At 30.8% G+C, this 16970-nt stretch overlaps 1 protein-coding gene across 2 annotated transcripts in view; it reads right to left on the bottom strand.

Annotated features, from left to right (window-relative positions):
* The window catches only part of LOC115891029 (synaptic vesicular amine transporter), a 153239-nt gene that overhangs the window by 16320 nt on the left and 119949 nt on the right, over window positions 1-16970 (bottom strand). For both annotated transcript variants that reach the window (XM_030911431.1, XM_030911424.1), the window contains exons 7-8: window positions 15874-16100; window positions 5564-5747 (exon numbers count right to left, since the gene is read on the bottom strand). In XM_030911431.1, the coding sequence (XP_030767291.1) occupies window positions 5564-5747; window positions 15874-16100 (411 nt within the window). The remainder of the gene's footprint in view (window positions 1-5563; window positions 5748-15873; window positions 16101-16970) is intronic.

Below are 16970 nucleotides of genomic sequence, written 5' to 3'. Positions count from 1 at the left end.
TAGAACCTGTCCTTACTGGTCTATTACAAAATAGGATGTGTTTTATTTGAAGCTTGTAATATTATTTTTAAAATGGCTATATTTTTAACTGCTAACATTGTTAAATGTATAAAAAAATTGTTTATAGAGTAATCAGATAGATATGCTTTTGACGTGATGGAATTAAACAGTGTCAATGTCGTCCTTTAATTACGTTAGAGAGTCAATGGGGGGGGGGGATAGGGGTTCAAGCTGAATGTCATTAAATCTCATGCAGGGGAGAGAGGGTGTTTCAGAAAATATCACGTAATTTTTTTAGGTAAAAAAATAGTGTAACAATCTGAGAAATTCAGATTAATTTAAAGTAAAACATGTTTCTAGACTAAAATATGTCCAAAATCTGACACAATTATTCCATATATTAAAATCTGTGTGTGTGAATAGATGTGAGATGACCCGCCTATTTAAAAATAAACATATTTCTGTAAATTTAAAACATTCAGTTTTAATACACTCTGTATACATAAATCATTATTGATTTTTAAAGTATTTATTTTCATTGTAGGGAGAAGGAAATCAGACAATGAACAGAGTTGATAGGTGTTAGGTAATATCTTTAAGACTCCAGCTTCAGACGCATTGATATTACTTTGGTTTGTAAGTTTTGGTCATTGTGACAAAGAATATTATTAAAGGTAAAGTAAATGTTTCTTATCATTTAATTTGTATCTGAAAATTATACTGTATAATATGTGTATGTTTACCGGGTGCGTCTCAAAAGTGGCTCATCACCTCTATAACTTTTTTATTTTTTTTTCAGATAAAAACCGAGTTTTGGTATGTTAGTATATGACATAAATTTGGATTGATTGACGTATTCAATTATTGTTTTCGATCACTTCCTGTTTCACCGGATAGAAAATGACGATTTCATTCGATAGAAAAATGACACTCTGAATAGAATGATGTATTACCATAGACTTAAAATAAAATATAGACTACACTATTTACATCTCAACGCGGACAAACAACCTTTTTTGTACACATGTTTACTTCTGGGTACAGTCGACCGAGCCTTCCTCATCCAGCCTATGTTGTCACGTCTTTAATATTATCAATATTTTTTTTCTTGTTATACACATATATTGAGATATTAATACTACAGTTTAATAAAGTAGGTTTTATATTCCATAGATGTATTAAATAGTCCTTATTCTACTAAATTATAAGTCGGATACTGTTTAATAAGGATAAGTTCTTTACAATATGACAACACCGATTAGAGGCGAGGGAGCCTATTCATTCATTTATTACCTTGTAGTACGTGTCGCACGTGTGCGGTAAAGCTTTGTTGCCGCTATCTCCGCGGCTGTATTAACGCATTTTCTTAGCTTGTAGTCCTTAATTGTTTATTTTATTGACTTTTTCTGTTCAAAAACTATAAAATATGGTTCGCCAGTGCCAAATTTGCAAGAAATTTGACTTTAATAATCCATTTAAGTCTTGAAACGACTTTTGACCGGTAGGCAACTCTCAATTTACCCATTGGGAGTCAGTGGCGTTGTTGTAGAAAGGCGCTTATTTAGATAATATTTTAGTAAAATGTAAAATCTGATTTTTTTCTCTTACATTACATTATTTACTTACTTACATTGTAACAAAATCATAATTATAACCCTGTTAATAATAAATAATGTTTTTATTAAAAATATATTCCGGTTTATTCTAAAATTATCTTCAGAATCTAAAATAACATACAAGAATTTTAAAATGATATTACATTATGAAACAATATTTTTTAATATACCGGGTCGTCTCAAAAGTGGCTCAACCCTATAACTTTTTTTATTTTTTCAGATAAAAAAAACAGATTTGTATGTTAGTAGGTATATGACATAAATTAGGATTTATTGGACGTATAATATAATATTGTTTTTGGTCTCTTCCTGTTTCACCGAAATGATTACATCTTTTGATTTTTAAAGGCACCCTCTAAATTGCTACTTTATTCGATAAAAAATGACACTCTGAATAGAATGAAATATCATATGTCAACTTTTGACATTGTCGCTTAAAAACATATCCTATTTTAAATTTCAATCCAGTTTTTTTCAATCCACTAAGTTTTAATCAAGGAGCCTTGGAAAAATAGTTTTGATCGTCTAATAGGTTTCGTGTCTTGTCTAGGCCGGTTAAAAGGTGTACAAATCGTATTTTTAATCGTACATATGTCAATTTTTTCAAATGGAACTAGGGTGACTCATTAGCATATTTGGAAAAAGCATTTTTTTATGAATATATTGATACCACACACTTGGTATTTCGAGTCAAATTGTCGCTATGAACCGCGTGTTACAATTACAATTAAACCATATGCGAAAATGTCAAAAGTTGACATATTATATATCATTCTATTCAGAGTGTCATTTTCTATCGAATAAAGTAGAAATATACCGAGGGTGCCGTTTAAAAATTAAAAGTTATAGTCATTTCCGGTGAAACAGGAAGTGACCAAAAACAATTGAATGCGTCAATCAATCCTAATTTATTTCATATACTAACATACTAAATCTTGTTTTTTATTTGAAAATATAAAAAATTATGGGGATGAGCCGCTTTTTACGCACCCGGTATAATAAAGACAGTACCGAGTTAAATAAATGTAGTTTTTATTTTATCCACTTCCTATCACCTTCCTTGCTTTAATGGAACAGATTTATGTTTTCTCTAATTTACATAATAAGACATCACTTAACCAGAAAAAAAATTACAACAATCATATTTTTTTTTTTCTCTCCCTGTCGCCGATTCTATTATATCTGTGGAATAGATCCTGTTTTGATTAATATTAGGGGTTGTAAATGTTTGACTAAAATTAATAATTTATTATTAATTTCAAAATTACCTAATTTCGATTATAAAATTTCTTCTATAACGTGTATTTTATTATTTTTATCCTTTTGGACTCTAAATTGTTTTTTCTAAACTTTTATTTAAAAAACCTGTCCTAAATCTTAATAAAATATAAAAAAGTTTAAATACGATATATTTTTAATTTAATTATAGCTTCATTAAAATAAAAAAATTACCCGACTATGATACGGAGAGTTCAGGTGTACTTGAGAAACGAAAGACAGTGTTGTGTTTCTCGGCAGAGTCGTCAGGGAACGACCGTTACGACAAAGGCAACCTATCTATCGCTCGTGTCGCACTCGTTATAACCTAAAACAATAACACAACAATAACAAGACAGTGTCTGACCGCATGTTCCAGCTATTTATGAATGAGATGCTCAGTCTATATTTTATTTTAAGTCTATGTGTATTACATGTCAACTTTTCACATTTTCGTATATTTATGGTTTATTTGAAATTGTAACATGCGGTTCATAACGACAATTTGACTTGAAATACTAAATGTGTGGTACTAAATTATTCCTAAAAAATCTTTTTGCCAAAGATATTTAATATCTTTGGCTTTTCCCAAATATGCTAATGAGCCACCCTTATTCATTTGAAAAAATTGAGATACGATTAAAAATACGATATGAGCATCTTTTAACCGGCCAGGACAAAACAAAAAAAAAACATTAGACGATCAAAATTATTTTTCCAAGGCTTTTTGATTAAATTAGTGTATCTAACACAGCCATGGCACTCTAGATTGAAATTTAGAATACGATTTATTTTTAAGCAAAAATGTCAAAAGTTCACATATGATATGTCATTCTATTCAAAGTGTCATTTTCTATCGAATAAAGTAGACATATACCGATGGTGCCATTTAAAAATCAAAAGTTGTAGTCATTTCCTGTGAAACAGGAAGAGGTAAAAAACAATTGAATGCGTAAATCAATCATAATTTATGTCATATACCAACGTACCAAATCTCATTAGGGGGGGGGGGGCGGGAGGGGGGTCAAAAAATACCCAAAATTTCTTACGTAATTAATGGACGTCCATTAATATTAATTTTTTTAATAGATTTTTTTTTATTAAATGCGTTTTTTAGTTGCTCAAATCTAATATGTTCATGAAAATTAATGCCAGACTAAAATTTTAAATTTTATTATAGGATAACTAAAATTTGTAGGTACCAGATACGATATACGCTCTGATGAACTTATGGAAAGTAATACACTTACTTTGCATAAAACCTACACATAAAATCTACTGTTTTCTTATTGCATTTTAAATTTTCTACTGCAGTATATGTAATATTTACTGTAATATATTAACTTCCATAAATAGATTTATGTTTTCAAAAATCCTGCTGCTTATGGGCGTGCAGATTTTAAAGGTAGAGGAGAAAATATGTAATTTTTGATGCTTGCCACCTTTTTACCACGCACTTTAGTGGTACATACATAGTTATGGCTGTAATGATCAATGATCATATTGGATTAGGGAGATATACAGGGTGGTCCGAACTGTATTCCGGAAACTTCGGCAGCATTTCTGCAGATAAAAATAAGTAAAAAAGTTCGTATAAATATATGTCCTGAAATGCTTAGTTTCGGAGATACAGGGTGTAAAACTTTCAGTTTTATTCCGATTTTTTCCAAATAATTTCTGAACTAATATAGATATTTGGATGAAAATTGGTGTCTGGGAGTTTTTTGGCATGAGAAATTTAATTTTGATGTCAATATGACTCCTGTTTACAGAGGGCGCCATCAACATGTGTTTCCACTAATTATAGTAGATTTATACGTACCAGTATAAATCTACCTCGAAATCTACCGAGTGAAAAAATATACATTTCCATGATTTTTTATGTAAACAATGCCTCTTGATAAAAATCGCTACGAGCAACAGTTTTCAAGATATTTAGAATGGAAATAGTCAATACATGTCATTAATGACAAAAAATAAACATGTTGAGTGGGTAGTTATTTGACTGAAATGATAATTTTAGAAACTTTTTATTTTTTAAATTAATCATAAACTTTTCTTCGAAAAAAAAGATGATAAAACAGTTTCCGTTGAACTTTCGGCACAAAAACATTTCAAATTTATGATTTCAGTCTAATAACTACTGTATGATCGAAAAAAACGGCGTCCAGTTGGCTTGGAAATGACGATCGATGACATTTCCCATATAATTTTACATATAAAATGACAGCGATTTTCATTTGATAGTCATCGCTATGAAATAGTAGTAGTATGAAATAGTAGCTCTCGACTTCATCTCGAGCTGCAAAACTAATGCGTTATGCGACAAATATGTCCTTTTACCATAACACAAATAACTATTAGTGGACGGATATTGTATAAAACAATATAATAAATTTGAATTTGACAGGCATTACTGGTATATTTCAACAGAAATAGGAGTAGACAAAAACATAAATATCCAAATTATACATAGTGTGTATGTATGTATGATTATGATGATACTAGTTAAAAACGGCGTCAAGATGTTTTGAGAACGACGATCAATGACGTTCTTCATATTTTTACATATAAAATCCGATTGACATTTCTAAGCTGACACACATAAATATATGTTCTAATACTATGTTAACTGTTTTGTAATAATAATACATCAAGTAAAAAAAGTACAACACAAAAAAATATATTACCTATGGCGAATCCAAGACAAAATGCTACATCACCAATGGCATAAACACTTCCGTAAACAGCTGAATGTCGAATGTCAACGAGATAGCCCAGTTCTGGCATCATGGAAGAGTCTACCATGCCAATCGCGAAACCAAGACCAGCGTTTGGTACAATCAAGTGATTCATGCTGGTGGCCAATGGAATCTGAAATATATATTTATTACATAATAAATAGTTAGTTCTAATCTGAAGAAGCATAATATATGATCTAAAAGATATTATATTTATGATAACGGGTACTTTGTATTTTGACAGATTATACAGGGTGAGTCTTAAAAGATTTGAGTTGCAAATATTTTTGATGGTAGATCTCGATAAAAGAATCATATTTTCTCTCTGTCGTTTTTCAAATAAGTCCAAAATAAACGAGTTATTCAAGTTTGAAATTTAAAAAAAAATTGATTTATTTTTAAAAAAATTTGAGAGCTACCGGTTTTTTTTCTATATCCCTTCTTTCATCCCTTTCAGTGCCGTAACCATGGTAATATCAGAGGTTAAGAAATTATACCGTGGGAAAATTTCCGGTGAACAGGCATGTCTAAAAAGTCTTCTAATATACCTATACATACAAGAAAATTTAAAAGAAAATGCACGATTGTTAACATCTTTTTTTGCGGAAAAAAACTAATAGACTTGTTCCTGGGGTCGAAATATATCATCCATAAAAATATTTGCACTTATTTAAGACTCACCCTGTATACACAATATATACATGTAACTACGTGATATCTATTACGTACTACGTAATGGTTAACGGTTAAGGTCTGTAGATGGTTAAATTGGGGCAAAGTTGCGCCTTGGGATGTTCACCAAGATGCCATCAAAAAAGTTTTAAAAATTTCATGGATTGCTGAGTTTTTTGGAAAAAACGGATTTTTTTAAAATTCAATTTTATTTTTTCCTGTCGTTACTTTTTAAAAAATCAAAAAACTAATTGCACATTCTAATAGCCACCTTATTAGAGCTATCTGATAGTATTTTTAGATTTTTAAATTATCTGATAATTTGTGAGATACAGATGCCAACTTGATTTCTCTAAATACGGACCTGCATTTTTATTTTAGTATTTGAAAGAACTCGGCCTCCTGAGTACAATGATGTGCTGCACTTAATATTTTTTTTTGTTTCGGAAATTTGAACATAATTTATTTAAACTAATTTCAAGCCCGGCTCTGTTTTTTTTAAATATTTAATCTATTCATTGTTACAATATTGAGGAGTTTTAAAACTGACAATGACGTGAGGTAAATCATTGAATACGGAAACTCAAATACAATAAAATAATAAAAATAATATAAAATAAATAATATAAATAATGGTTAGCGAGGCTGAACCTGTGTGCTAACGTCATTTATAAAAGTGAAATCAATATACCTCAACACTTACAACAAAGAAATGCATTCGGAAGTATAAGAAGATCTGTTGAAAGGGCTATACATAAAATTGAACGAAAAATAAATATGTCCAATAAGGAGGGTGCTATTAAATATACCCTTTCGGACATGTATAGCATTAGAAATTTTTTTGTAGTAGTTAATATATTTATAGTAACTAGGGTTAATATTATGCATATTATTAGATCATACATTGAGATTTCAAATTCACAAAAAGTTAAAAATAATATATTTTAAATTGCTGACCTGGATATTATTTATTTAAATCTTTCAATTGGCTCGATTTTCCTTATTGTTGCGATGAATTAATTAATCAGGTTAAATAATCTAAAAACCCTGAGTCGGGCTTGAAATTATTTTAAATAATAATAATTAAACAGTTTTGTTGTTGTTAAAGTATCTAAAACAAAAAAAATATAAAGTGTGGCATATCGTTGTACTCAGGAGACTGAATTCTTTCAAAACTTCAAATAAAAAATGCATGTCCGTATTTAAAAAAAAATAAGTTGGCCTATGTATCTCACAAGTTATCAGATAATTTGAAAATCTAAAAATATTGTCAGATAGCCCTGACAAAGTGGCTATGAGAATGTTCAATTAGTTTTTTGATTTTCTAAAAAGTAACGACAGGAAAAAATAAAATTGATTTTCAAAAAAATCCGCTTTTCTCAAAAAACTCAGCAATCCTTGAAATTTTTGAAACTTTTTTGATAGCTTGTTGGAAAACATACCAAGGCGCAACTTTGCCCCAATTTAACCATCTTCGTATCTATTACGGTTTCCGAGATACCGAAGTACCCATAGACAATGACTCCGAATTTGATTTTTTTGGCCGAAGCCGGAGCCGAAGCTGAACTTCGGTTTCTGTGTCCCCTTCGATTGAGCCCGATGCCGAAGTCGAAGTTATTTGTATGTAGAAGTAAATTTTAATTGAAAACAAAAATATGATAGAATAAGATGAAAGAAGGTCGAAAATAAAAGCATCATGATTTGTATATTCTAATAATAAACATGAGAAATATTTTATAATATATATATATACCTACACATCTTATAATAAATTACATTTGGCGTATAAAAATTATTAATAACTAATCTTTTGTTTACTATAATGCGTAAATATTGGTAAATACTTAACTTAATTAGTACATGGTGAAAGTTTATGTCTCAATTCAAAAAATGGTGTAAATACAAGAATGCTGTTGAACAAAAAAAAACAGCACGACAAATTACACATTTCTTATGTGCCATGCGGATCTATTCATGTAGAAAATAAATTTAAAAATTTATCAGATTTGTATTGATACATTTTTACGCAAAATTTACATAATAAATGTTAGATAAGCTTCATGTTGGGGTCTATGTATTTTATAATAGATCGATACATTATTTCTGATTTATTAAGATAACAGTTTAAAAAATTACATTATAGTTACTTTTGAATTCATATTACGATATGTGTATATAGATATTGCATTCTAAAATGGAGATTTGATATCATTAAAATTCTTGTTTGTTAGATCAGTAAAAAATGCTTAAAACGAGCACGACACATTTTGAGAGAAGGTTATATGAGGCTGTCTAAGAAGAGAATATGACAGTGACAGTTGATATAGATTTTTTGCTTCTTATACAGGGTGAGTTTTCTACGATGTTTTCTATGGGTATCTCGGAAACTACTGAAGTTAGAGAGTCGTCAAATAGGGAAAGAATTGCAGTTTTGTAAGGACAAACATATGCGCCTTTCGGATTTTTGATAAAGCTCAGGCCTTACTAGATATTTCGAAAAAAAAAACAAATTTCAGCTATTTTAAAAATGCTCTGTAATTCCATTATAATCTATTTTAGACAAAAAGTTTTCAGATAGAAATTGTAGATAATCACATCCTTAATGAGGTCTTGTTCCGTTTTTTTTCTAAAGCCTGTCATTTTTGACATATGACACAAACATATATGTTTTTTTTAAATGGATACCATAGTTGGCCATGACTTCATAGAAAGCACAATTTTTTAGCTTTCCAGTGATATAAGCTATAATATGTTTTGTTCGAAAAATTACTTTATTTAGAGTTATGACCACAATCTCATATTTTTTTACTAATTTCACTTAGTTGGTTGGCATTCTTATTCTATTACTGATTTATAACTTATAAAAAGACAGAATATTGGATTAAAGAGTTCTTTACAAATTACAACAAATTCAAATTTAAAAAACTAATACTTACTACATACACACTTCAAGATATTTTAACAAAAAATCCGCCATTGTTTTGAGTACAGAAAATGCATCTTTTTAAAACTGAATTACAAGCTTTTTTCACAGAATGGCAGTCGACATTATTAAACTTCTCCCGTACTGCCTCTTTGAGTACCTCTCTTCATTCATAAGTTCTCTTGTAAATCTTGTGTTGAACCATACTGCATAAAAAAATCTAAAACGGATAGGTCAGGTGACCGAGGAGGCCCACGCAATTGTTTCACCACTTCCTATCCCTAAGTATGCATAATAATTATGATATGAATAATTCTTAACTCTTTATTATCAGGAGGGGTGTTATAATGAAAGTCATGTTGGAACCACTCTATTGATGCGCGAGTTTCTAAATTGAAATTTTTTAACATATCTTGAAAACTTCCCTTAAATGCGTAAAAAACGTTCACCGGTCAACGTAAGTATCTTCGAAAATATATGGTCCAAGAAGAGTTGAACCCACACGCTTTTCTTCATTTGAAAAAAACTAATATTTACAATTTAGTTGTGTCTCGATAAAATATTTTCGTTTGGATGTGACAGTTCGTAATCTCCGAGAGCAAGGCCGAATTTGAACGAATTGACACTTGTTTCCATGGCTAACCAAGTGAAATTGTTTAAAAATGATAAGAATTGGCTATATCTCAGTATTTATTGAAAAATAAACATATTATAGCTTATATCATATTTCAAAAATGACAGGCTTTAGAAAAAACGGAGAACACACTCTCATTAAGGATGTGATTATATACAACTTTTATTTGAAAACTTTTTGTCTAAAATAGAATATAATTGAATTAGGAAGCATTTTTAAAAGAACCCATAATTGTTTTTTTCGAAATATCTAGTAATCCATAAACTTTTTCAAAAATCCGAAAGGCGAGTATTTTTTTCCTCACAAAACTGCAATTCTTTCTTCATTTAACCGACTCTCTGGCTCTAGTAAGTTAGTAACATCGTAGTTAACATTAGTCTTCTTCTTCTCGTTCGTTAACTCTCGAAAGAGTATGGTGACATCATGTCTCAATTGCTCTGATCGTTGTTCTCCATATCTTGAGCGGCTATAGAGGCCTCTTGCAGGCTGTGACCAATAATTTCTTTGGATTCACCCATTGCGTCGGAGATCTTCCTCTTGGTCGTTTGCCATTAATCTTCCCTTCGATTGTGATTTTTTCCAATCCATCTGTTCTTCTCGAAATGTGCCCGAAGTACCTAAGGTATGACTGGTTTATTTTGCATGAAAGTATTGTATTAATTTTCAACTGCATTGAAACTGATACGTTCGTCTGATGTTCTGTGTATGAAATTCGCAGCATTCTTCTCTAGGCCTACATTTAGAGTCCAGGTCTCTGATGCATAAGAAGCGATAGGAAAGGTCAATGTGTTTACTAATTTTAATTTGTTGCGCTGGGATATTGCGCGGAGTCTTTCCATATTCGTGTTAGTTTTATAGTCCAGTTACGAGTTATTGCTAATCTGCGTTTGATTTCCTCGTCACAGCCTCCCTTGTTTGTTATGAGGGAACCGAGGTAATTGAACCTTTCAACCACCTCAAAATCATCAATCTCCCTGATGTTAGTAAAATTTCAGTAGTTCGTCTATTATCATGACTTTTGACGCGTTTTCCTTTTGATAAGCATAAGGCCATATTCCGCACTGATCTTACTCAACCTTCTCATTATTTGAACAAGTTCTTCTTCAGAGCATGAATTAAGGTGTCATCGGCATACCTAAGGTTTGTGATCTTTTTTCCACCTATCGTTAGTCCGCCTCGCCAGTCCGTAAGACTTTTCTCATTATGTACTCTCCATAGATGTGAAGAGTATAGGTGATACTATAGAACCTTGTCTCACACCACGTTTCGGACTAAAAGACTTAGAGAGAGCGTTGTTGACTTTGAGTTTTCCGGAGCTGTCTTCTAAAGATTTTTAAGTAGAAATATGACATGTTTTGATACTCCCATGTTTCCTAACACCAGCCACAGCTTCTTCCACTTTACACAATCAAAAGCCCTACTGTAGTCGACGAAGCATAAATAGGTTTTAACATTAAATTCATAAGCTTTTTCAATTATTTGCCTTATTTAAGATCTGTTTTTTGTTCTTTTTACTGGCATAAACCTGGCTCAAACAATTTCATTAGTAACATTGTAGAAAACTCACCCTGGATATAGGTATACAAGTCCTGTTATAATTTAAAATTTTAACTTTCATAGGTAGTCCAGATGCAATAATCGTATTTTATCTAAAACTATCTAATCAATAGAAAATTTGCTGCCAATTTAACACTATAGGCCTTTTTCCTACATACCAATAAATATTATTTTTGTTACCAGCCTACACGTATGTGTTTCATATATGGTTATTAATCTAATATTTAGTAAAAGCGAGTAAACCACATCAGCCAGTGCATGCATGCACTTTCTTTAAAATATCTGGGTAACATTCTCGAAGTTGTCAAATATGCATTTTAAAACAGATTGCGGCATACATACATTTCATTTAGCAATTAAATATTTATAGGTTTCTAATACCAATATAATATAACTAAACACCTTCAAGTTTTTTCGTTTTTATAATTAATTATATTACTGTGACATAATTATTTATTAATACTTAAATAATTTATTTTTGAGCCATAGTTTTATAGTTTTACATAGTCAGATCATCAACTAAGTTATTATTAACTTTTATTAAAATTTAAAACACTGATGTTCAGTCCTACCTAACCAAACCAAACCAAACTTTAAAACTGTGCATTTCTACATTGATGAGGATTGATTCCGATTTGATGAGGAATCAATGAGTATTTATTTAACACTTTGGTCGGTTAATGGTTTAAAAAAATTCACAGATTTTGCAACATGCGCAACCATCATAGGCGTATTGAAAATACCAGACATAAGTCGGCGGTTGTCGACAATCACCTGTTTTTTTACATTTTATATTAACTTGTGGCGTCATTTGGGAGAGCTCAATAGAAATATAAAAGAACTAAACCTTGTTCGTTGGAAAGCAATTTGACATTCGTGACGTCAGCACTCCGGCAGTCTAACGTAAACGTATCATTGATCGCTATTCACAAATATATTCCAGATACGTATAGTGAACAAGTTTAACGTTCCCAACGTTAAATAATTTTGATATTTGATTTTTATCGTGATGGTTTTGTGTAAAAGTGAAGAATTTAGTGAGGAAAATATTAATGATGGATATGAAGGTGTGCGGATTCGTGATTGGTCACGAACACGGTCACGACACTATGACGAGCTCCTATACCCACGTAGGAGCCCAAAATATGCAAAAAGGGGTCAGTTTAGCTTAAGTTTAGATTAGGTCTATATTTTTTATTAATGCAAAACCAACTAAAACCTAATTCTAATCTAACCTAAACTCACTTCTTCTTTTGCATATTTCGGGGTATTACCTGGGTATTCCTAGGTTTAACCAATATTCGAACTTTGGTGTAAATTTAAATTTATGGATGGCCCATAAATTTATATTCGCCGTACAAAAAATAATTTTCACCAATTTTCACAATAAAAATTTTAAAAAAATGAGGGAATAAGGGTGAACGGGGTGCCGCGCCGGTAGACCAAGAAGATACTTGGAATGTAAATGTTAATTTATACTCGAATGGAGTTGCCTCACAGTATAGGCATATTTTGAACCCCTACCGTGCATAGTTACTGTAGATAAAAATAAATTAAAATATAGTTGGCTCCAACGATAATTTAGTTTGCAGCTTCTTTTCATCATGCCTAATAAAAAACCGTCACAACCACTACTCATAATATGTACCTATGTATTTTTAAACACCATTATTATTATATGAAATTAAAAATACATAGGTGCCCATAATATTAGTAGCGGTATTTTTTTTTCGTTTCATCATAACGGATTTTCTTGTGCTGAAAATAAGCAGCAAAATATATTATCGATTGCAACAACTATACCTAGTTTACATTCAGTATGTCCAATTAATATAGAACATTATAACTATGCATACTTTTAAAAATTTGCTACCAATATATTTTGATAGTTGAGTTTTTGAAATTATTTGTTAGCTTCTTAAACAAAACAGACCCATAATAATTCAAATCTTTATCATTCAAGACTTCCAAGAATTATGAAGTAATCTCACGTCATTTTTTAAAATTATTGCATGCCTTAAGTATTTGCAAAGTTAACAAAAATTTTTCTTTGCGTACCTTGCAATTAATATATTTAATCCATTTCATCAGTTCTGCATCATATCCGAAATTTAAATTGTGTGTGACACAACGAAGAGTTAAAGTCAACGTGAACGACCAGAAAAATATCAAGTAAAAAAAAATTGTTAAGTTTTAATTACTAGTTACGCAGTCCTTCCCCCCCCCCATATTGGCTTCCCTCTTGCCTAAAATCTATATTGTCTTTCCTTTTAACATTTTAAATATAAATGATTGAAACTCATACAAGTTTACCATAATTTAAACTTAAGATAGTCCCTAATTATATTAAAATATAACATTTACGAGGTTGATAAATATTAACTATTTTTACTTATTTTTAATCATTTAATAATTCTGATAAAACATGCTTGATTTTTTTATTTTAGAAATCATACGGGCTATAATAATTAATATGACTATATTAACAATACTTAAATTAAAATTTATTTGAAGGAATGCTACTGTATTACAATAATTGTAAAACACGTATGTAATAATAACTTTTAATAATATAATAATTATTTAAAACTGCTCATCGCGTTATCGATGTCGGCGTCTTGTCACTTTTATTTAGTCTTGTCAGTATTATTTTATTAGCCGTTTAGGTATAGTTTGATTTCAGATAATGCAGATTTTAATGTGCCATTTGTGGTTTTTTTATTAGATTTTTTTTGCATATTTGGTATATTCTATGATTTTAAGTGCTCCTGACCATTTTTCAATTATTAAAGTGCCTATTTAGATACATTTAAAATGAATTAATTAGTGTATAGTATTTGTATTATGAGTTTGTTTATTTTTTATGAGATGTATTTTTTTCCCATTAAAAACATAGCTTACTAAATCACTAGCTAGCCATTTTTAAATACAGGGTGTTAATTAAGTATCTGGCCAAACTTCAGGAGGTGATTCTTTGAGTGTTTTAAGGTAAAAAGTTCATATAAACATGTCTCCGGAAATGTATAATTTTAAAGATACAGATCAAGGTGTTTTCTAATAGACCTTTTTTTATTAATATTCCAAAGATCCGTTGGCCGATTTTGTTGAAATTTCGCCATGTTGTGAACTTTGATAAGCTAGCACTAATTAAATGATAATTATTATGTACAACAATATTCAAAGGATAAAATCTTATCCCAATAAATATTTGGCAGCGCCTTGGATTCATGTGTTTTTACGCCTGTTGGCGGTGGAAACCATGCAAGCTTTTTCTTTGGCCTAAGTTGTTAATTAAAAAAATAATAATCATAAAAAATATAGGTCCTCATAGCCTAAATTTTAGCAAAATGTATCAGCAGATCCGATGAGATCCGAGTTATTGCATTAGTCTAAATTTATTATTTATGTGATTCCACGCTTTCACGTATAATTTGCCCCTTGCTTCTCATACGGAAAGAGTTAGATTAAAATAGCCAAACTGTACCTAACAATTCATATGCCTTGACGCATATTCTTTTTTATAATAACATGGGCTTTCTTTATCCGCCGGCCCAGACAAACATCCATATCTATAAAATAGATGGCCCACACACACACACACACTGATAAATTAATAAGACCTCATTTCGGCCCTCAAACGTCCTTCGATGATCAACGGCTAAACTATCGACTTACGTGTTGACAAGTTGATTAGGCAGGTTATTGAACTCGTGTGGCATCGAGCATGTCGTTTTTTTAAAGATGGGTCCCATATAAACGCGGCCAGAAGTATTTTCAATACTAAAATTAAAGATTGCTATTACGAGTAGACTTGGATTAAGGTAAATACGAGTAAATAAATCGCATCAAAGACGCCGAAATCAACAAAATAATATTTTTTTATAACTTTTAATCAGCATCAAATCGTCTATACAATTTTGCTAACAAGCGAAAGAAAGTCAGTGGCGCATATGTTTTTTAGAAAAATATTCAAGTGATAACCCATACGCATATCTCCGGTTAATCGGTCGACACTTTTTAAGCATTAATGCTTAAAAAGTTAAAAGTTTAAAGGTATTAGAATAAATTAATCGTTTGTATTTAATTTTTTATTAGAATGGTCATTATCAAGAAGGCTACTGATATTGAGTAACTAATTGTGAAAAATGAAAATCCAACCCTATTTCCAACATTTTCCATAAACGCCCTGTGCGGTTTGAAGTTTAGATGCAAGATCCGGCAATACCGCATAGAAGAAATGTATCAACCGAACTTTTATCTCTTTTTAATACATTTTATTTTCCATTAAGTTAGTACATCACTGTTTCACAAGTTAAAATCCAGACCACACTTCTAAAATGACCAAATCGGTATAAGGGAGGCTTGTATGATATTTAAGCAATACTAGAACATTGGAAACTCTAATTACATGTGATAATTGACATCCTCGAAATTTTTCTGTTTTCAGTTTTATGATCTTTAACTAATACTTACACACATCAAGCATATTCCTATGATGATCAATCCCAAAAGGGCTGCCAACCAGCGACCCATTTTGTGTCCTAATGGACCGAATAAGTTCGTACCAATTAAATACGAAATGCTCGCCGGGAGGAAGGTTACTCCTTGTTTCCATCTTCCGGCACCCATTGTATCCATCATCCAGATAGGAAGTGAGGGTTCCAGCATTGCGATACCCATGTTTGCAAATATGATTGCGCCTAGCAAAAAAAGTGTTTTAAAGAGAGAAATCTTATTGGCTAATATTGTTCGTTAATTAACTAAACCTATTATGATGTATTTTTTAATAAATAAAAACTATTAATGAATTGAGTAAAAAGAAACTTGCTTGTAGATAGACAATAATGGTTAATTACCACTTGGTTTTGCATAACCAGTGTTTTAAATGTTATTACGAAGATATCTAAGTTTCTAAATTATGTTCCCTGACTGTCTTTACAAGAGGAAAAATAGTTTTTTATTATTGACATCTTGAGAAAAATGCATTCTTCATAAAAAGCTTTGCTTGTTCTAAAATGCTTATCTAATCATAAAATAACAAAAAACAATTTTTGCAATAATGGAATTCGGGTGATCGCCATTTTAAATGTTAACAGCCTTTGGTTTGCGACTTATTACCAAATACATTATATTCTTATTATTTTGGGGTATAAACCTGGTGTTCGGTAAGGAATTGATTTCCAACCCTTAACTCGGTTACCTATTAATTATAATTTATTTTAGAACTTTTGTTAGAACTTTTACTAAATCACACTTACAACCATCAGCCTGGAAAAAAAAATATTTCCTGCAGTAGCTGTTTTATTGACCAGTCTTCAGAACCTTACGTTACAATATATATACTAGGAGAAACTATCATCCGAACAAAAGAATACGAACTTCCACTAGCTTCCACCTTTATAGGCTTTAAGAAGGCTTTGTTTTATATATGCTTTTAAATATGGTGGGAATAACCAAGAGAGACCATAAAAGACTAGAGTGTATACGACAAAAGACTCAGGTAACAAATGTCAACAACAGAGTCAAATCCCTCAAATGTCAATGGGCAGGACACCTGGCAAGAAGAACGG

The sequence above is a fragment of the Sitophilus oryzae genome, unplaced genomic scaffold (genome assembly GCF_002938485.1).
Source record: "Sitophilus oryzae breed Bouriz unplaced genomic scaffold, Soryzae_2.0 scaffold_1179_pilon_pilon, whole genome shotgun sequence".
Lineage (NCBI taxonomy): Eukaryota > Metazoa > Arthropoda > Insecta > Coleoptera > Curculionidae > Sitophilus > Sitophilus oryzae.
The sequence above is the reverse complement of the archived record's forward strand: the minus strand, read 5'-3'. Positions and strand labels throughout refer to the sequence as shown.